Source organism: Pseudogymnoascus destructans (genome assembly GCF_001641265.1).
Source record: "Pseudogymnoascus destructans isolate 20631-21 unplaced genomic scaffold scaffold_6, whole genome shotgun sequence".
Lineage (NCBI taxonomy): Eukaryota > Fungi > Ascomycota > Leotiomycetes > Thelebolales > Thelebolaceae > Pseudogymnoascus > Pseudogymnoascus destructans.
Window position 1 is genome coordinate 622154 of NW_020167525.1, and position 18031 is coordinate 640184.

At 51.5% G+C, this 18031-nt stretch overlaps 13 protein-coding genes across 13 annotated transcripts; 4 read left to right on the top strand and 9 right to left on the bottom strand.

The window, feature by feature from the left end:
- Window positions 1-1017: 1017 nt before the first annotated feature.
- Window positions 1018-2040, bottom strand: VC83_03346 (uncharacterized protein). The gene is made up of 2 exons (XM_024466994.1): window positions 1459-2040; window positions 1018-1406 (listed from the first exon to the last, which is right to left on the bottom strand). Exons 1-2 carry the CDS (start codon window positions 1903-1905, stop codon window positions 1236-1238), a joined length of 618 nt encoding a protein of 205 aa, XP_024325772.1. The 5' UTR covers window positions 1906-2040; the 3' UTR covers window positions 1018-1235.
- On the top strand, window positions 2041-3618 carry VC83_03347 (uncharacterized protein). The gene is made up of 3 exons (XM_024466995.1): window positions 2041-2559; window positions 2621-3101; window positions 3152-3618. Exons 1-3 carry the CDS (start codon window positions 2291-2293, stop codon window positions 3494-3496), a joined length of 1095 nt encoding a protein of 364 aa, XP_024325771.1. The 5' UTR covers window positions 2041-2290; the 3' UTR covers window positions 3497-3618.
- Window positions 3619-3798: 180 nt separating this feature from the next.
- VC83_03348 (uncharacterized protein) lies at window positions 3799-4119 on the top strand (the record flags this gene model as incomplete). Its single annotated transcript, XM_024466996.1, has 1 exon — window positions 3799-4119. One exon carries the CDS (start codon window positions 3799-3801, stop codon window positions 4117-4119), a length of 321 nt encoding a protein of 106 aa, XP_024325766.1.
- Window positions 4120-4409: 290 nt separating this feature from the next.
- Window positions 4410-4922, bottom strand: VC83_03349 (uncharacterized protein; the record flags this gene model as incomplete). The annotated part of the gene is made up of 1 exon (XM_024466997.1): window positions 4410-4922. The coding sequence occupies one exon, from the start codon at window positions 4920-4922 to the stop codon at window positions 4410-4412; it is 513 nt and encodes a 170-aa protein (XP_024325765.1).
- A 610-nt stretch (window positions 4923-5532) lies between these two features.
- Window positions 5533-6975, bottom strand: VC83_03350 (uncharacterized protein; the record flags this gene model as incomplete). The annotated part of the gene is made up of 1 exon (XM_024466998.1): window positions 5533-6975. The coding sequence occupies one exon, from the start codon at window positions 6973-6975 to the stop codon at window positions 5533-5535; it is 1443 nt and encodes a 480-aa protein (XP_024325988.1).
- A 366-nt stretch (window positions 6976-7341) lies between these two features.
- Window positions 7342-8227, top strand: VC83_03351 (uncharacterized protein; the record flags this gene model as incomplete). The annotated part of the gene is made up of 2 exons (XM_024466999.1): window positions 7342-7440; window positions 7979-8227. The coding sequence occupies 2 exons, from the start codon at window positions 7342-7344 to the stop codon at window positions 8225-8227; spliced, it is 348 nt and encodes a 115-aa protein (XP_024325989.1).
- Window positions 8228-9547: 1320 nt separating this feature from the next.
- On the bottom strand, window positions 9548-10500 carry VC83_03352 (uncharacterized protein; the record flags this gene model as incomplete). Its single annotated transcript, XM_024467000.1, has 2 exons — window positions 9548-10207; window positions 10267-10500. The coding sequence occupies 2 exons, from the start codon at window positions 10498-10500 to the stop codon at window positions 9548-9550; spliced, it is 894 nt and encodes a 297-aa protein (XP_024325990.1).
- Window positions 10501-10755: 255 nt separating this feature from the next.
- On the bottom strand, window positions 10756-11097 carry VC83_03353 (uncharacterized protein; the record flags this gene model as incomplete). The annotated part of the gene is made up of 1 exon (XM_024467001.1): window positions 10756-11097. One exon carries the CDS (start codon window positions 11095-11097, stop codon window positions 10756-10758), a length of 342 nt encoding a protein of 113 aa, XP_024325991.1.
- Window positions 11098-11191: 94 nt separating this feature from the next.
- VC83_03354 (uncharacterized protein) lies at window positions 11192-11549 on the bottom strand (the record flags this gene model as incomplete). Its single annotated transcript, XM_024467002.1, has 2 exons — window positions 11192-11384; window positions 11440-11549. 2 exons carry the CDS (start codon window positions 11547-11549, stop codon window positions 11192-11194), a joined length of 303 nt encoding a protein of 100 aa, XP_024325682.1.
- Window positions 11550-12051: 502 nt separating this feature from the next.
- Window positions 12052-12504, bottom strand: VC83_03355 (uncharacterized protein; the record flags this gene model as incomplete). The annotated part of the gene is made up of 1 exon (XM_024467003.1): window positions 12052-12504. One exon carries the CDS (start codon window positions 12502-12504, stop codon window positions 12052-12054), a length of 453 nt encoding a protein of 150 aa, XP_024325683.1.
- Window positions 12505-12648: 144 nt separating this feature from the next.
- On the bottom strand, window positions 12649-13408 carry VC83_03356 (uncharacterized protein). Its single transcript, XM_024467004.1, has 2 exons — window positions 13209-13408; window positions 12649-13000 (listed from the first exon to the last, which is right to left on the bottom strand). Exons 1-2 carry the CDS (start codon window positions 13327-13329, stop codon window positions 12729-12731), a joined length of 393 nt encoding a protein of 130 aa, XP_024325986.1. The 5' UTR covers window positions 13330-13408; the 3' UTR covers window positions 12649-12728.
- On the top strand, window positions 13409-14895 carry VC83_03357 (uncharacterized protein). Its single transcript, XM_024467005.1, has 3 exons — window positions 13409-13903; window positions 14014-14296; window positions 14352-14895. Exons 1-3 carry the CDS (start codon window positions 13796-13798, stop codon window positions 14702-14704), a joined length of 744 nt encoding a protein of 247 aa, XP_024325987.1. The 5' UTR covers window positions 13409-13795; the 3' UTR covers window positions 14705-14895.
- A 342-nt stretch (window positions 14896-15237) lies between these two features.
- VC83_03358 (uncharacterized protein) lies at window positions 15238-18028 on the bottom strand. The gene is made up of 4 exons (XM_024467006.1): window positions 17161-18028; window positions 16955-17105; window positions 16476-16902; window positions 15238-16425 (listed from the first exon to the last, which is right to left on the bottom strand). The coding sequence occupies exons 1-4, from the start codon at window positions 17201-17203 to the stop codon at window positions 15388-15390; spliced, it is 1659 nt and encodes a 552-aa protein (XP_024325992.1). The 5' UTR covers window positions 17204-18028; the 3' UTR covers window positions 15238-15387.
- Between the last annotated feature and the right edge of the window lie 3 nt (window positions 18029-18031).

Genomic DNA, 18031 nt, shown 5'->3' on the forward strand with positions numbered 1-18031 from the left:
GAGTGAGTTCCCAGGAGTCCACTAGGCACGTGACGGACTCGCAGGATGATGAGAAGAATCCTAAGAGTCCAGGACTCCGAGGACTCGAGTGAGTTCCCAGGAGTCCACTAGGCACAACGCAGCAATCAGGTGTGTGATGTAGTGAAGTGGTTCAGACAAGTTGCAACAAATGTTGAGTCTGGGAACTCAGGGGTAAGTCAGAGGTTAACACCTCACTGACTTTTCAGAAACAAGGAGTAACAAGATGAATGCTTGGAAGCTTGTAAAAGACGTGGAAGTATGTGATAGTCGATTTACTGTATTGCCTGCTTGCCCTTTCTTAAGGAAAGGGCAATCCTATTTATGCCAAAGGAGTGTAGTTCTCTCATTTTCCAAGACTTTCCATGACTAACCAGGCTTGGTAAATGTATTAGAAATCAAGTGCGACCCACAACTAGCTTGCTAATCATGTAGTGAACATAAGAGAATCCCATAGAACCATCTCTTGGGTTCCTAGCCTATAGGAAGTTAAAAGGAGGTCCAAGGTCAGAGTACCTATAGACAAATTATGTCATAACTTAACCAATCTTGTGGGTAACTAAGGAGCGATAACGTATAATGAATCATAGAGGGTTGTAGAAGCTTCTAGAGCTATCGTTCATGTTCCTAGGCCTCTAGTTGGTAGAGATATGCCATGTGGTAGTATTGGCCCACCCCCTTAAGGAGGAGATTTTCTTAATAACTTGTTCAATGAGTGTCCAAATGATATGCCGTGATGTATGTAGCATAAACAGATGTAGTAGAAGAGTTTGCAGCAATCGTTGAGTAGTATTGCTTCTGTTGTTGGTGTGATAAGCCAAGATATGTATGGTGACTTGTAGGTTTGAGGAGGAGATTTCTAAGTTTGCTCTTGAGTTTGATAGCAAACTGAGTGCAACGAATGTCAGTATGACAACACTGTCTTAGGAAACAGAGCGAAAGGGTCGTAGCTTAGACTATTCCACAACGCAGCAATCAGGTGTATGATGTAGTGGAGTGGTTTAGACAAGTTGTAACAAATGTTGAGTCCGAGAACTCAGGGATAAGTCAGAGGTTAGCACCTCACTGACTTTTCAGAAACAAGGAGTAACAAGATCAATGCTTGAAAGCTTGGAAAAGACGTTGCGTGATATGCCTTGGAACAACCGCCTCCTGGGAGGCCGGGTCTTCTCGTTGTTCCTTCCACGTGTTTGAAAGCATCTCACCCGTTCTTGAGTCTATATACTCGAGCAGCATATAGGGTGTAGGGAAATTTGTCCTCTTCTGGTGGGGCGTATATTGTGACAGGGAAGGGTATCGAAAGAGGCTATAAAAGCACCGCCAGAACAGGCGGGAGAGGCGCACATGGAGAGGTCGGTGCTCTGCGTGGGTAAATTGGGCGAACTAGGCTCCAAACAGAATTAGGAACGGCACGGAATGGACTGTAGGAAGGTGGCTCACATGTCGGCTTTCCGAGAAGCCAAAGCCGTATAAGTGAGGGATACGGATATCAGGGCACTTATCCTGTATCCACATATATGCTCCCAACTCACAGCTTAGCTTCTCATCTACCGTGCCAGGGTATATGCTTTCGGCAAGCTTGTGTGGCATCGGACATCGAAAGATAAGTTTCTTCGACAAGTTGCCGAGATTTGCCTCAATAGGTACGCAAATATTGAAGCCGCCTTGGATCCATGTCGACTGTTCGAGGACAGTGTAGCTCGGCTCACTTCCTAATCCAAGGTGATGCTTAGCAATGGCTTCAATCTCTCTTCTCTCCTCCCAAAGTTCCTGCCGGAGCTCTGCTGCCGCAGGAGCGTAACCCAGCTGGTGAATCATGTTGGCTTCCTCTTTCTCGGCAGATATGAATGTGATGGGCTTGCGGCCATCTAATTCGAGGGTCGTCATGGCAAAGAGCTGATTTTGACAACCTGTCCTCAGGACAGGTCACGGAACGTTCGAGTTGCTGAGCATATTCTGATACGATGTCGATATGTAGTGTCAACAACACCGCCCAATGATTGCCGCGGTGCATCTTGGCCTCCAACCGTCTCTGCCATTGTCCAGGCCTCAGGCAGCAGCCAGTGGACATTGGACGTTGCGCGAACGTAAACAATGACTAAGCAATGTCGTCACGTTTGCGCTCAAGAACCACATGACTTCTCGGTCACAGCTCAGGCACATGGGGAAAACAGCTGCCTATTTCTCCACGCACGCGGCAATATCGTCGACCAACATGCTTCACCACAGCTTGCAGATGTCGTAACCTCTACCCGATCCATTATAATCGCTCATGGCCATGCAGCGTGATTGCAATACCGCTTCGACGGAGTTCACCCCGCCCGGTAGCGTCACCGAACCTTTAACCCCACCACCGACAGACTCAAAGCCGTCGAAACGCGTGGCGAATATTCTACAACGGTTACGACTCCAGGAGAGCGGTAGAGACGTCTTGCAAAGTCCCTGGTTTGCAGTGAAGCTGGAGCCTAGCGAATACAACGAATTGCTTCAGCTGCTCAAAAACAACGAGTCTCTCTGGGTGTTCAGAGAAGCAAAACTCAGGTATGCACGGTTCTGAATGGTTCTGAACCCACTGTTGTTGGTGCAATTTTAACTATTGTAGGTACGATTACGATTCTGCAAATAGCCTTCTTGTTATACGAATGCCCACACAAAAACACGACGTATTTATTGCGCGGGTCGTTGAACTGGTACAGAATAGATTGCGTGTTATAGAAGGCAGCGAAACCCAATCAAGTTCTTTTGCTCAGAAAATAAAGCACAATGGGTCCGGGAGATTGATCTTTCGGACAGCGGAGAATGGCAAGCAATCTTTTATTGAGCGCCAACCTGATGCTGAGTTTAAACATGAAGAGGCACGTTGGCCAGGGGTCATCATCGAAGTGTCATACTCTCAGAAGACCAAAGTGATATCCCACTTAGCGGATGATTACATTCTAGAAACGAACGGAAGCATTCGCGTGGTCGTTGGTTTGGATCTTGATTACAAGACGAAGAAAGCGACAGTCACAATATGGCGGCCGCAGTATGTCACAAATGCGAATGGAGACGTGGAACTAGAGGCAGCGCAGGTAGATTGCCATGTATGCATATTATAGCATCCAACTTTTAAAGCAATGCTGATTCGACTCAGATTTTCCGAGACGAACTTGGAAATGCTCAAGGTGGAGGACTAAGGCTTGAACTGAAAGACTTTGCTCCTCAGGTCTTAGCTAAAGATTTCAACGACGCCATCCTAATAGATGCAGTGGCATTGTGCCAATGCCTTGATGAAGCTGAGAAAGAGGAGCTAGAAGCTAACCAAACCAAAGGGTTCGTTGAGAATTTGCAACATGGGGCCAAAAAAAGACGTCGAGCGAGAACACCACCAGAGGAACTGGATTCAGAGGACGAACACAAGTTTGACGATGATGAGCGAAATGTCCGTGCGCGACTGTCCGCCGATGATATTTCATACAAGCCTTCTGGGACAGAGTAGGGAGAGCAAAGACAGCATAGTCGTCATGGACATGAATGATATTCCTCTGGCTTATCAGCTAAAACCTTGTGCTTTCTGGCCTTGTCCTCGACTCCTGTAGCCAAATTAATTGATTCTATTACTATATACTGCGCTATATACTGTACTCCATTCTGGGTCCCGATTCTGGAGTTTCTCAGCCAGCCCAAGTGAACTTTGGGCATGCCTGGACCACGATCTCCATATTTACAACTCATGCCTTTCTTGCTGTACATCCCTTTGTACAAGGTTCTTAGAACCAGTTTCCCGTCGCCATTGAGACAATGCGAAGGGCTTTCCGGAATGGTCGCATGATGTGCAACGCGCTCTTTGGAGACCTGCTCATTACTTTCATTGCCTCCTTAACAACGAATATATCGCAATCTGCAAATCCACAAACTTCAATAAAACCGGTATTCTCCTGGGTCATCAACCATGAGTTAACTGAAGAAAGTAACCCTCACTCGCGGGCTCAGAAACCTTTCCCTGAGTTGGCTTGGGAGGATTGCACCAGAATCGCTAAGAAGCGTCGCAACAGCCCAGACTTCCCTTTTCATTATATATCCACACCACGATTATTATTAGCGACGGCAGAAAGGGGATGAACTAGCGCGTTAGGAGCTTCGATCTCCAAATGCACGCAGGTATATGCTGTGCCATGTAATCCTTACGGAAGGTCTTCTTACAGAACTGACAGGAGACCTTGTGCTCGTTGTGAATATTCTTCTCGTGACGCCTGAGATTGTACAGCAGTGGAAAGTGGCGTTGCACAATTTGCCCGTCGACGGGCTAATCCGCTCGCATTTGTGAGGGCCCGCAAACTTTTTATGCAGCTGAGATGGCTGGCCTGCAGTTGCAGTGGTTGTGAGGGATGACGAGTGCAGAAAACGTAAGTTCACTGCTTGGATTTGGCCGAGCGAGTTCTCATCTTTGTCAAAAGAGGAGCTGTCGAGAAGCTCGAGCCGCCAGAGGAGGAGCAATCGAACATGGGCGCGTCGGTTGCGGCGGTGGGGTAGAGGAAGCTCTGATCGAAAAACATCATGTGATTCGATGACTGAGATGCGGAGATGGACATGCTAGTTGGGTCTTCGAGGCCAGCGATGAAGACGTCGTCTTCGCTAGCGGACTCGCCATCGTCATCTTGCTGTGCAGCATCAGAGGATTCATACACCTCCTTCATCCACCTCTTTAGCTCCTCCATCGGAGGCCAATCACCTCCATCCGCCTTTTTGCGATCGCGGGTCTTAGGGACGAAATGCACGCACCTTAGGTGCCTAGCAGCGTTATAATAGGCGTTGTACTTCTTATTCTGCTGATTACACGCCTTACACTTAACCAGAGAGTTGATAGGACGGAACTCCTCCTCAGTCCCATCAAGCGGCTCAATGCACACCCACTTCTTAACCATATCCTTGTGCTGGCGATCCCTATGGCGGCCGAGCTCATAAACACCACGAAATCCTTCACGATCAGGGCAGAGATCGCAGTAGAGGCGTTCGCGCTTGGGGCGTTGGGAGGGGGTTTCAGAGATCTGGGCGACGAGCTTGTCTTCCTGGTCGTCCTTGGATTTGATGCGGACGAACTGAGAGACGGTTTTCGCCTCGAGCGGATGCAGTGCTAGACCATCGTTATGGTCAAAGGTCTTTTCCTCTGTAGAGAGCTGGCTGTGTATAACTTGCTTCTATACCCCAAAACCCACAACGCTCACCGATACCTCCTACCTCAAGTCCCTCACATAATGAGTGGTCCAGGCACAGATGATATCATGGACGGTATTCAAAACTTATCAATGAGTAAGTCAAGTCGCCACCGTCCATCTGACGCCCCGAGGAGACGCCCGCCATTGACCAGGCCATCGCATACGTACCGACGACAAAATCCAGTCTCTTCAATATACTAACACATGGTATAGAGGTCCCGGATATGCAGAGACCTGTCGGCGATTAAGCGAGACCTCTTCCGCGACGTTTAGTGATGCTTTGCCCCTTTCAACCCATTCGCACGAGTATCCCTGCTAACTAAGCAATTTCCCATCCTTCTGCAACTAAATCATCCAAATGGGCAGCATAGCAGTTGAGCCCATCTGACAAGTGAAAAAAACCCTGTACACCACCTGTCTTGCAATCAACGATTGGCGCCCCACACATCCCGTCAGAAATAATGGCATTTACGACACCAAAAACTGCACTGACTGTGTCAACCTTCCAATGGCGGTATTTTATGTCAGGATGCCCAGGAGGACGCTTTGGCTTGATGAACTTTGGTGCATAAGCCATTAGAGAAATAAGACCTGAGGACATCCCATCTACTTCTGCCCAGCTTCCTGGCTTAATGTCAGCCCCGTTTAAAAGTACCCTTGGGGTCTCTGCCTGGAAATAACAGTCGTTCTTGAATGTCCTTAATGCCTCGGGTGTTAGCTTAACAAGGCTAATATCAAGCTCAGGCCTTGTATCGATCACTTCCCCAACCTTCTCCCCTGACGCTGTAGGATGGAAGACATCATTCGAACCTAAGAAGCCATGGTGTGAAACCGTAAGAACCTCGGTCCCGTTATGATTCCGGATCTTAACTCCAGCTGATGTACCGGCGTTTACTCTCTCATATAGAGAGCCTTCAGTGCCGAATCCTGATTCTAGTCGACAGCCAGGGCTAATAAATGAGAACTCTTTTAGGTAGTTTGTTCGGTCTTGTGGTGAAGTCACCATAGATGCTCCAGACTGGTGTTGGGCAGGATCGAACGTTCGAGTTAGTGTTCTTTGGCTCATCTTTTTATGCCATGGGGTCTCCTCGTGGTGATAAAGCGTCGTTCGATTTCCAACCGTTCCTGGTAGAGATTTTGCTTCATAAACTCGGCCATCATTATATTCCAGCTCAACGATCGTCCAGTACGGCATGTATATTATTGAGCAAACGTTGGCGATGGGCTGAAGGGCCTCAAGAATGGAAACATTATGGTTGACTGTTGGGAACGTCATTGGCTCCCATGACACTTCCGCGCATGGGTCTGGAATTCGTGGGTTTGAATAATGGTTGTCAGGCGTGAGGGGTAGCGGGTCTTCTCCGACGGCAGTGAACATTACTGGCATACACCCAATTGTAAGAGGTATAAGCTTCGGAGGGTTTATCGTCTCGATGGTCATAAACCAGCCTCCGGGTTGTGATATCGCCCCGTCGCCAAATCTTGCACGGAGCCACTTGAGCTCTTCTTGCGAGGGCATGCGATATGTCCTCGTAGTCGCATCCCAAAGACTAAATGGAGCATTGTCATTTATGTGTCTCGCCCCCCATCCTCCTGGACTTATCCATCTCTTTGGGCTTGGGTGGCCATGGGGAAGTTCTAACGTCTTGTGCTGTAAAAGTGGTCGTGATTTTAAGACTTCTGGGGCGTGAGTGTATATATCCAGAAGAGGACTGCTGCTCTGAATTTGTTGTACTTCTAACGGAAGCCTTCCAAAGCTCATATTGAAAGAGACTTTAGAGGGTAAAAGGCTTTAATGACTATAAGAGACTCGTTATCAAGGTTTTGGGTAGTGATGGTATGAGAAGGTTGTAAATAGAAGGTACGGATGTGAACTTGTCTTAGAAGTGGGGTTTATGTTCAGGTAATCAAGCTACTACAAACACGCCATGTACGGAGGCGTGTACCAAAAGTCCTTGCCGGGCTAACAGTGCCAACGAATGTGGCGTTCGGGGCTAAAAAATAGGGGTAAAGTCAGTAAATAGGCATCGTCAATTCGTATCTGTAATTAGTTCTGAAAGCGACTGAATCGGTGGGGAGTGGCTCGTTAACTTGCACCCCCACCAACGAGAGCGCCGTTCTGGCCGAGATGGTTGCCGCGCTCAAGACGGCTTCCGAAACGGCTTTGCAGATCCAGATCGAGGCAGTCGCGGTGACCGCCCCGTGGATGGTGGCCTTGGATAACCAGGTGCCAGCTGATAGTGTCGTCAACGATGCCCTTTTGCTTGCGGACCTTGAGCCGTGGAGCCGGTGGGCTGATGCACAGAATTAGCTTGGTGAGATCAATACTGTGTTGGTGAGTGAAGACCGGTGGATGTGTAAGAAGCAGTGGTGTGCAGGCCACGGGATGGAAGGAGGGGCGGCGTAGGGGGGTCCTGTGTTTTTTATCAGGTTGGTGACGGATACTTACCTCCATTATCCGGTGTATAGTCTTGATGGCTGACGCGTTGTTCGTATTGCAAAGCTTCACCAACCGTTCGTTGTATACGTCTTTCCAACGCAGTAAGTGCTATTACTTCAACTCAATGGACAACCACCTTGCATCGATAGACCCTCGCTATGGGCTCGACAAGGAGAGTCAAGTAACGTCCCCGGCACAATTTTGGAGTGAATTGAAAGCGCTTCTCCTTTCTCTTGTCAAGCAACACATGACGCGAGATCGGGGATCCCATTGTCAACTCCTGTTTACAGTGTTGGTAGCGGGAGAGGCAGCTGATACCCCTGAGTTCCTGGATGTCGTGCATGATGTCGTCCGGGCCATACCAGCGCTTTGTGCAAGCGAGTCTAGGACTGCGGAATGGAAGGAAAACGGCAAGGCGGATCACGTCGAGCTTGTGATACCGGATGACCGGACGTATGGGGCCTCCAAAGGAGCCGCGTTCTGGTTGCGAACAAGGATGGATAGGACGTATTGTGCCGAGGAAGGTATCTCGGATCAGTATGATATGATAGGAGATACTCATGTGGAGTTATAATGGTCTTTGTGGATGCTTCTACGTAGCTTCTATCCTTCTTGCAAAGCTTTTTCTCGGCGTGGCATTGGGCTGTCGCTTTCGCCGTTCTTGTCCCTTGTCGTCTCGCGCTTCTGGGTGTTGCGTGTGCATCGTTGCGCCAGTCACATACCCCAGTCTACGACAAGCCCAGTTGACCAATGTACTGAGGCCACATAGGGGCATGACCGAGGATACTCGTTGTGGCACGCAATTGTGGGCAGAGCTTAGCTGTTTTCTTAGTATCGAAATATTTGGATCGAGCTTACCTGTCCGCGACTTCATTTGTCGGTACACCCGGTTGTTGTATGAAATCCGATACGTGTTGATACGTGTAATATGGAATTCTCTGGACAACTTCGTAGAGAACAAACATTCTTTGCACTGACTTCTACAATTACAGTTAAGCTGGCCCATCTAATCTGCCACCTTCATGTCCTTCTGCTTCATGAGAGATCTCTTTTATCTGAGAAGAGAGGCTCCTATCTACTTCCTTCCATTTTCCGCCGCAGGGGAAAACAGCCCTCCGTAGTCTATTGACCCAAGGGATCAGCCGTTTATAATATCGTGAAGCCAGTTGTACTCAGGTAGCCTAGAATACGCGGGATTATACTGGAATCCATCTAGTAGAACAGAGATGTCATAAAAGGAAAGACTCGGGTCAATATCACATTGATACGTTCGTCGTCGTAAATTGTTCGAGAATCAAACTATTCTAGCGCCACTATATAAAATGCGATCATCTACAGGAGGGGAAACAAGCAACGTCATAGAAAGGAGCTGATCCAGCATTCCCATTAGGAGAGAACGAAACAGGTCCGTAGTGCAGGCTACAATTGCTTCCTTGAAATAAAAGCTCGTGCAGCTAGAGGTTGCTAAGCACTGTGCAGCACAAACACCAACGCTAGAAATATAAGGAGTACCCATAGAATATGTAGTGAGAACTCCTGTGCCTGATGCAGCGACTGGAACTCCAATCCATCCACAGTAGTAGTTGGCTGGTAGAGGTGATGCGACTGCGCAAGTAGCTTTCGAGGGGCATGAAAAGCAGGAAGCTTCATAAAAAGGAGCTGAGCCAGGATTCCGATTGGGAGAGAACGAAATAGGTCCGTGGTGTAGGCTACAACTGCTTCCTTGTGCGAAATAAAAGCTTGTGCAGGCAAGCGTATTTAGGCACTGTGCAGCACAAACACCAACGCTAGAAATATAAGGATTATTCGCAGTGTTGTATGTAATGAGTACTCCTGCACCTGATGCAGCGACTGAAACTCCAATTCGTTACTGCGCAAGTATTCGCGATCGGAACTATCGGGGGACATTGAAAGCAAGATTGTTGATAAAATGCTGTCGATCCAGCGTTTCCATTAGGAGAAAACGAAATTGGCCCATAGTACAAACTGCAGCTGCTTCCTGGAGTAGCGTAGAAGCCTGTGCAGGCAGGCGTATCCAAGCACTTCGCAGAACAGCTGCAACAGATGCGACGTAGGGACTGCCTGTAGAATATCCAATAAGTTTTCCTGAGCCTGATGCGGCAACTGGAACACCAATCCTGCCGCAGTATTGCCCTGATGGTAAAGGCGAAATTAATGTACAGCCAATAACGCCAACACAGACATAATCATCTGCAAGCAGTGTAGCGCATGTTGTGCCAACAGAAGGATTCCAAGCATAAAAATCGTCAAGGCTTATCCCGGCGCTTGCGGCGATTCTTCCACATTGATCGCCACTCTTGACAAGACGGAAGGCATTGCAGCTTGTCGTCATGCCTGGCTGCGTAGGCGTTGGAGTGGCTACGCCATTTCCAGATGAGGTTGTTGTTGTAATTGCAGTTGAGCTTAAGATGCGGCTCGTGACGGTATTCATAGGCGGAAGGGTTGTGGTTGGTACAGGCTCGCCATCGACCTCAACGCAGTATGATTGACCAGAGGTTTTGAAGTTCCCACATGTTGCTGTAATAGATGGATTCTAGAGTGCAGAATGTCAGCTACATATAATACCGCGAGGGAAGGTATGAAGGGACATACCCATCGAGTGAAATCTGCCAGAGTAAGGCCCCAACCGTTCACAAAATCCTGGCAGGTGAAGCTTCCCTCAGTATCCCACCAATACGAGCAGTACTTGGTAGTGTTGGGGTCAAATGGCTCTAGAGGGGTTGTATCACGTGCCATATGCCTTCCCTTGATAGAAGCAGAGGCGACGAGCGTCGTGGCGACATATGTCAGCACAATAATGCTGTTGATGGTAAGGAATGACAGCATCTTGGCATTGGTTGAGGTGCAGGGACGCAACTGACAGTTAATCGCTGACACAAGAAGTGGGATGATGATGACGGTGATGTTCTGCACCGGTTGCTGCTCTTATAAATACATCAGTATAAAACGAGCGATACCAGATAATGGTTGGGAGGCGGCCTTGTCGTCGAATGCCACGAACATATCATTTCCAATTTTGAGGCGGCGACGCTCACCCGCTAGTCCAAATGGCACTGTCCTGAGTATTAATCCACTTCAAGCTTAAGTTATGTATGGCAGAGCGGACGGGATGCCCAGTTCTCCAGCTGTAACTCTGATCGCCTCGCTCCGCCATTTCTCTAGCTGTCCGTTCAACTCTACCCACTTCTTGGTCGACAGCTGCACCAGTCGGTGCATCTCGAACGCACCGCCTTCAGATTGCTCTCGGATCAGCGAGAACTGGAGCAGCGGCGCGATACTATTCTGAAACAGTAACCGGTCTGTGTTATCATGTAGCAGCCGCTCGGGAATACTCTGTCTATCAAACATGCTCATGAGCGCAAGCAAATTTGCAGCTTCGGTCTTCGTCCGTTGGATTTGATCGAATGAAATCTGCCATGTCATAATCACCGCGTGCCTGATACTGTGATCGCGCCGGAGGTCTTTCGTCTATTTATTGTTCAGTAGATTGGCTTGGTTAGCCTCGCTCTCCCGGAACTTAGGTATATAGATACGGTAACCCGCTGCCGTCCGTCTCTTTCTTGCTCTTCTTCAGCCCGAAGAAGGTCTTGATGTTCTTGTGCTTGTTGGTGCGCGTATCTGTGTCTTCGTTGCGACCGGTCGTAGAAGTGGGCCGTAGATGCGACCATGTCCCGCGTGGATGCCCTCTGAGGCCATGGACGAAGATGATGCTGCTCGTAGTCAGAACGCGCTGTGAAAGAGGTGGAGACTGGGTGGGGTTTGTACTTCAGATCGCGCCGGTCCCCGCTAGCGCATTCGCTCTCAGAGAGTAGTGACTCCCTCCCGGTGAATCTTCGCCATAGATGCTGGCTCGGGAGTTGAGATGTGTTGAACATAGGCCGAGCTGTAATGCGATAGCAGCCAAATCATGAGCATGGGGGAAGTCTTGTCAAGGCTGAGCGCTTGGCGTTTCTGGTGGTCTCATCTTGCATCACGGTAATCCTAATCCTTTCACATCCACCAACCCTCAGCCGCACCTGTGGCAATTAAGGGAGGGATCCTTACACTAGGAGCTTAACGAGTTCATGGCCTTAATCCGCGCTATCTTCTAGTATCAACTAAGGATATTTCCAACTAAGCAATCGAGGGTGGCCATGGGTAAGGATGCTAAATTATATCATCGCACTGATGAGTGAAACTAGGGGAAAAGAAACGATTATCGTCATATCCTCTATACCACACTCCCATGGTTGAAAACTGCTGCCTATATAACTGCTATAGATCTTCAAATCTAACGCGTCGCTCTGTGAACCCTGACGTATTCTTCCGTCCATACACGGCGAGAGTTATATGAAAATCCACCCACAGCTGCAGCCACCCGGCAACAGCTCTCCGCCCTCATGTCTCCCCAACGCCCCTAATACCCAGCCGTCTCAACAGCTCCACCAACTCCCCAGTCACTCCCTCCTCCCCAACAATTGCCTCCAACATCCCTCCCACCAACTGATCCCTCACCCCAGCCTCCTCCACCAAACCCCTCAACCACGCCTCCTCTTCTCTCCCAAGCACAACACGGCTCACTTCCCTCACAAGCTCCCCAAAGAACTCAAGCAGCGTGACATGCATCAGCACATCGTCGTGATCCACCATTTCTACCGCAGCAAAATGCAACAACCCCTTCCCCGACGTGCCGTAGCTCCTCTCAGCATCAGGAAAGTGCGAGCGCGAGAGCGTGCTCAGATCCAGTACTGCCAGTGACGGGAGCAGGCGCAGAAGCCGCCCCTGTGCAAGCGACCGTTGGCGCTCGGGGAGGTAATCGGCATCCTCCTCCAGGGTAGCAGCGCTGCACATCGCAAATATCGAAGCGTAGATATCCTTTTCTCCGAAGATGCGGCGCCAGAGCAAGCCCTGCCCCTGCCCCGCCTTCGAAGGTGGGGGGAACGTAATAACCCCATCATCGCGTCGGAGAGGTGGCGCGGGGCAGTCCGTCGCCAGCAGTGCGCCGAGAAGCTGTGTCGCGCACTCACCGACCCCGACGGCGGGGCTGGCTAGCCAGGTTCGTATGAGTTGTGCGATTAGGTCGGGGTGGGTGGCGAGGAGGGCGACGTTGGAGGGGGATGAGGCGGCTTTCTCGAAGATGGCGAGGGCGAGGAGTCCGGAGGGGGAGAAGAAGAGAGGGCGAGTATTAAAGAGGGCGGGGGGGCGATGGTGAGAAGCGTGGTGAAGTTGAGGGGGGCGAGGAGTTTTGAGGCGAGGGAGGCGACGGGGGTGGGGTCATGGGGTGTGAGGGTGAGGGTTGCGGTGAGACCGGGGAGGAGGCGGTTGAGGAGGGGTGGGGTGTTGGTTGCTGTTGCATGTTAGCTTGGTTCGTGATGTGGATGAGGCTGGATGGGCGCAGGTCGCCATCAGGGACACTGAGCGGATGGCGAGGGTATCATCCCCCTCTTGCCCCGCTTCATTCTTGGAAAATGGAGCGCCTCCAGGAGATCATCGGAAGGGATAGGCCAAACAGTACTGTTCTACCTCGCCGACAAAAAGAAAGACTATCCACTTACGCGTAAATTGAAGCTCAACATCATCAAACAGCTTCGCATCAAACGGCGTCTCGGGTTTCTCAACGAGGACCTTCAGGTGCCTCTCCAGCGCCTCCAACCCATCTATCGGTGCATTCTCCATCCTTCAAAAGTCCAGTCTTATTCTTCGTTTTGCTCAAAATTACCTTCCCAAATTTCTCAATGTTGTGATATGTCAAAGGTGAAGTCCGAATAAACCAAGCCAGGCACACACGAGGCGACGAAGCCGAGGAGGAAGGCTGACAAACCTAGAATGGCAGGCGGTCGGGATTCTGCCGCCTTAGCCTGCGGGGGAAATCGCGCCGCCAAATTTCTCTCAGCCTCGCCGCCGACCTCATTCTTTCGCAACGTAATGGAGCTGTTGTATATCTCGATCGTTCAATGCCGCTCTTCACGGGTCGCCATATCTCTCTAAATAATATATTACAGCTGGTATACAATTAGACGCATTGGAATACCCCCAGCTGATACCGCCACGGATCTACGACTCATCCCAGTCATACCAGCCGGAATAACCATCTCGACTGATTAAAAAACCTCACCCACCCAGCGCCCCGCCAACCACCAAAATGTCGCGCGGCGGCCGAGGCGGCGGCCGAGGAGGCATGCTCAAAGGCGTCTCCTGGGAATACGATCCCACGCAAACCCTCGACTCAGCCCCCACCGAGCTCTTTCCTGTACTTCCCCCCCCCCCCCGCCTCAGCCCCCACCGAGCTCTTTCCTGTACTTCCCCCCCCTTACGCATCGCACACTTTACGCATCGCACAAGCTAACCCACCCACCACAGGAGTACACAATCCCATTCGCTTCCCCCGCCACCCCCACCGAGCAGCGCGCAGTGCGTCTCTACAAAGACCTGCGCGAGCAGATCCATCATGGCCCTCTATACACGAAGGCGCCGCCGCGAGACCCGAATACGGCGCCCAAGGTGTTCGGCGAGGAGCAGGAGAACGAGCTTTTTGAGATGCGGGGGCGCACAGACACGGATCCGTTCGTGGGTGTGCCAACATATACGATGAAGTATGACAGGAAGGAGAGGGCGATTCCTATGTTGTCAGGGAGGCCGTTCAGTGAGTCTTAGCCACCTTGGAAGCCGTAGTGGACGAGTGCTAATGTGTTGGACAGTCAAAGCTTTCTTCCCCGCGGAACTCCACGTCACGCTTGAAGGTTCGGATGGCCTCGCGGCACGGGGCACCATCTCGCGCGCCATCCGTAAGAAGCTAATCCTGGCGCGCGAACCGGGGCTTGCGGGCGCGACGGAGGAGGAGCGGAAACGTGCGTTGCTGGCGAAGCTGGATGGGGCGGCGGAGGAGGATGGGGAAGAGGAGGAAGGCGAGGAGGAGGGCGAAGAGGAGGACTATAATTATGAGGATGATGAGGAGGAGATGGGTGGGGATTATGATGCGGAGCAGTATTTCGATGATGGTGGGGAAGGGGGAGATGATGATGAAGGAGGGGGAGGTGGGGATGATTATTAGGTTGATGGGCGGGTGAGTGAGTTTGGGGGGTAGAGGTGAATTATGGAGTTATGAGGATATGTTTATCAATACGGAGGTACTGTGGCGGTTTGGAAATCTGGAGTGTAGTAGATACCTAAATCGGCATTCATATATATGATGATCGACTTACCACGTCCATCCGTATTAAGTTTATATTCAGATGCTTCAGCTACAGCTCTTGTTCGATCCCAAGGGGTATCTTTAATCCAACACCATTACGAGAGCGGGCCCGAAGGTAGATCAGTGTTTGCAGTTGTTAGATTGCGCTGACCTCCCCAACGGTGGTGTAAGGGTTTCGTCGTGATGTTGACATGTGGAAGGGCGGGGAACTTACCGCCCATAGTTCTTGCCGTCGTCTATCGTTCTTGATGTCGCCAGTCGTAAGAATGACAGGAACGGCAAGAACGAAGAATCAGACCACAATCAACAGCCACTAGGAAAGGGGTTGTTGTTGAGATATTTCCATTTCCACGTGTTGGCTATCAAGCTACACTACATACATACACATTCGTACACACACCATTTCCTTCCCCCTTTCCCTTCCTTACATCCCTTTCCTCTATATACCAGTCAATTACCCCAATCCAAATCCCAAACGCTCTGTAACTCCCGCTTTTTCCTTCATGACGCCCCCATTATTGGCCGTTGGTGTCGAGGTCTCATTATGGGCGGGGTGGCGGAGAGGGTGGCGGCGGGGTGGTGGCTGTTGAGTTGGCGCATTGCGCGATGATGGGTTGTCTGTGGTTGTTGATGACCTCATCATGACTCAGCGCCAACCCGGGCGTCTCCCGCAGCGCAGGATGAACATTCGAAATCAACCCCCCAAACATTGGCGCCGGCGCATTATCATACCTCTCCTGGAGCCCCTGTCCCATCGCCGCCCCCCCAAACTCCTGCCCCGCAGCACCATCATACCGTTGCTCCTTCGGCCTATACAAGCTCCCGGGTCCACTCGGCGACTCCCTCCCGGCCTCCGGCGCATCCACCGGATTCGCAGCCGCTTGCGAGATCAGCCCCGCGTTCTCCTCCCCACCATACTCCGCGGGGCGGAACTTCCGCCGACTGGGCTCCTCCGCGATCGGCTGGTTCATCGGAGGTCGGTAGGCCGTGTCCTCGCCCCTCCCCACCTCTAACTCCGCAGCATGCGCCTGCAGCGCCAGCGCATCGCGGGCGTCGCGCGCATAACTCGCGTCCTGCTTGCGGCGGCGCGCGCCGACGAATATCCAGCGAATGCCGCGCCCGAAAGCCTTAACGATATCCCAGGGGTTGAGGGCGTCGAGGAGTGCGCGGGCGCCGAGGAAGCCGCCTTGTTTAGGGCCGAGGTCGTCGGGGTCACCGGTGGGATATTTAGAGGCGCCGGACTCGCCGGAGTGGTGGGCGCCGGGCTTGTAAGGGGCGTGCGGGTAGGCGAAGATGTGGAAGATGGCGAAGAGGGCCATTTCGACGCAGATGAGGAGGGAGGGGATGCCCACGTAGAGGTCGGGGAAGGCGAGGTAGGCGTTGGCTTGCAGGATGGGGACGGTGGAGGAGGTGAGGATGGAGATGATGGAGGTTTGCCAGAAGGAGAGGAAGATGACGAGTTTGATGGCGAGGACTTTGGGGAAGAGCGAGTGCTCGGCTAGGTCGACGCGCAGCTGGATGTAGAATTGGATTAGGAGGTACATGGCTACTGTCACGGCGATGGCGTTGATGAACAGGACCTCCTACGTGTTAGTGGGGTATACAGTGGACAGAGAGACGGACGACTCACCCACATATGCGCGAACCACGGCATATTGCTCCCCACACAATACACATCGAAATACTGCGTCACCACCGCCGTGATCGTCATCGCGACTCTCACAAAGCAATACTGGTAGATACCCGCCCACACAATATTAAACCAGGTCAACCCGCTCCTCGGCGTCCGCCAGATGCCCCTCTTCCCGCCACAGCACTTGGCGAACCACTTGACGGGCAGCACCCATGGCTTGATGGGGTGCATGGCACGGAAGTAGTCTTTCTGGCTGTGTAGCGTGGGGGAGGTGTAGTGGCACAGCAGCGCGAAGAAGGAGGCGATCGCGAAGGCCTCATAGCAGTCTGATATGACGCTGAAGTAGACACTGTGGTAGTAGAACCAGAACGAGAGGAATCGCGCAATGGCGTAGACGGGGATCATTAGGAGGATGCGGATTATGCTGATAGGTGTTAGTCGGCCGTCACGAAAGGGGCAGTAAAGAGGGAACGCACTGTCTCTGCTCCCTCGGCTTCGTATAATTCAGCGCATGCATCCAAATCGAGTATGCCGAGATCAGAATCGCCACAGTCGTGCAGCAACCGCAGATAATCAGCCCAAGCTGATGGAAATTCAAACTCCCCGCCACCGGCAGCTCGCCCGTAACTGCGGCGCATTTGTTAGCTTTTCTCGGGAATACCAGGGTGGACCGGGGACTCACTCCGCAAATCCTCCATCGTCGCATTACACGTAGAGTTCACCATTGTCCTTCCCAGGCCCGCGGCTCAGCGCTCGTACGTCCAGGCGCGTCCGCTCTTATAAGGCCCTTGTATATTAAGAAGCAGTTCCGTCGCAGAGGCGTGGAAGCCAGGCGCGTTCCTGCCTCACTTATCGGCCCGGCGCACCGCGTCGTCTTGGGAGACGATGTCAGGGTCCAATATTCGTCTTTAGCGCCACCGTCTTGCTGCACCCGCGTTCCGAACGGGCCGCGTGAATCCGTGAACGCGTGCCTGTATCTCTCTCGTTCTCTCGTTGTCGTCGTCGCCTGCGGTGTGTTGTGATATTCGTAGCGTAGGGTAGATGTAATTGACAGATCGTGGGAAGTCGTAAAAGGGAATTGGATTTGGGACAGACAATCATCTGTCAGCACCCGCTGATCCTCCACGCGCGGCAGTCTGAAACGGTAGATATAGCACGTCGACGACGCCGACGCCGATGGCGACGCCGATGCCACGCAATCCTGCCACTGCACAGCCTCGCTCCTAGTTGGCGGTGGTGTGTATTCGTGACTTCGGTTTTCGCTCTGTGGTGGGTTCAGGTACTAGGTACCTTGTTCTCGTTTGAGAGGAGGGCTAGGACTCCTAGTAGGAGGGGGGGCCGGAGGAGGAGGAGAAGTGAGGTTAGGGTGGATTATATTGTTGGTGCTTATGTGGGAAGTTTATGGGATTACTCCGCATTACGCCGTGTTATGGGGGTTTTTGAGCTTCTTATTGGGTTATTCACTTATGATGGGCAATATTTAAGGCACGCTTTTATTCACATGCATTATCAGCATCACCGCTATCACCACACAGGGAACGCGGAACGCGTCA

Coding starts and splice junctions, on each gene's coding strand:
- VC83_03346 (XM_024466994.1), bottom strand. CDS start 1,905: ATGACGACCCTCGAATTAGATGGCCGCAAGCCCATCACATTCATATCT. Junction 1,407..1,458: donor GCTTCTCGGAAAGCCGACAT/GTGAGCCACCTT, acceptor TTCTGTTTGGAG/CCTAGTTCGCCCAATTTACC.
- VC83_03347 (XM_024466995.1), top strand. CDS start 2,291: ATGGCCATGCAGCGTGATTGCAATACCGCTTCGACGGAGTTCACCCCG. Junction 2,560..2,620: donor TTCAGAGAAGCAAAACTCAG/GTATGCACGGTT, acceptor TAACTATTGTAG/GTACGATTACGATTCTGCAA. Junction 3,102..3,151: donor CAGCGCAGGTAGATTGCCAT/GTATGCATATTA, acceptor GATTCGACTCAG/ATTTTCCGAGACGAACTTGG.
- VC83_03356 (XM_024467004.1), bottom strand. CDS start 13,329: ATGGAGAATGCACCGATAGATGGGTTGGAGGCGCTGGAGAGGCACCTG. Junction 13,001..13,208: donor TGTTGAGCTTCAATTTACGC/GTAAGTGGATAG, acceptor AACATGCAACAG/CAACCAACACCCCACCCCTC.
- VC83_03357 (XM_024467005.1), top strand. CDS start 13,796: ATGTCGCGCGGCGGCCGAGGCGGCGGCCGAGGAGGCATGCTCAAAGGC. Junction 13,904..14,013: donor CCCCCACCGAGCTCTTTCCT/GTACTTCCCCCC, acceptor CACCCACCACAG/GAGTACACAATCCCATTCGC. Junction 14,297..14,351: donor GTTGTCAGGGAGGCCGTTCA/GTGAGTCTTAGC, acceptor TGTGTTGGACAG/TCAAAGCTTTCTTCCCCGCG.
- VC83_03358 (XM_024467006.1), bottom strand. CDS start 17,203: ATGGTGAACTCTACGTGTAATGCGACGATGGAGGATTTGCGGA. Junction 17,106..17,160: donor GACGATGGAGGATTTGCGGA/GTGAGTCCCCGG, acceptor AATGCGCCGCAG/TTACGGGCGAGCTGCCGGTG. Junction 16,426..16,475: donor CGTGGTTCGCGCATATGTGG/GTGAGTCGTCCG, acceptor AACACGTAGGAG/GTCCTGTTCATCAACGCCAT.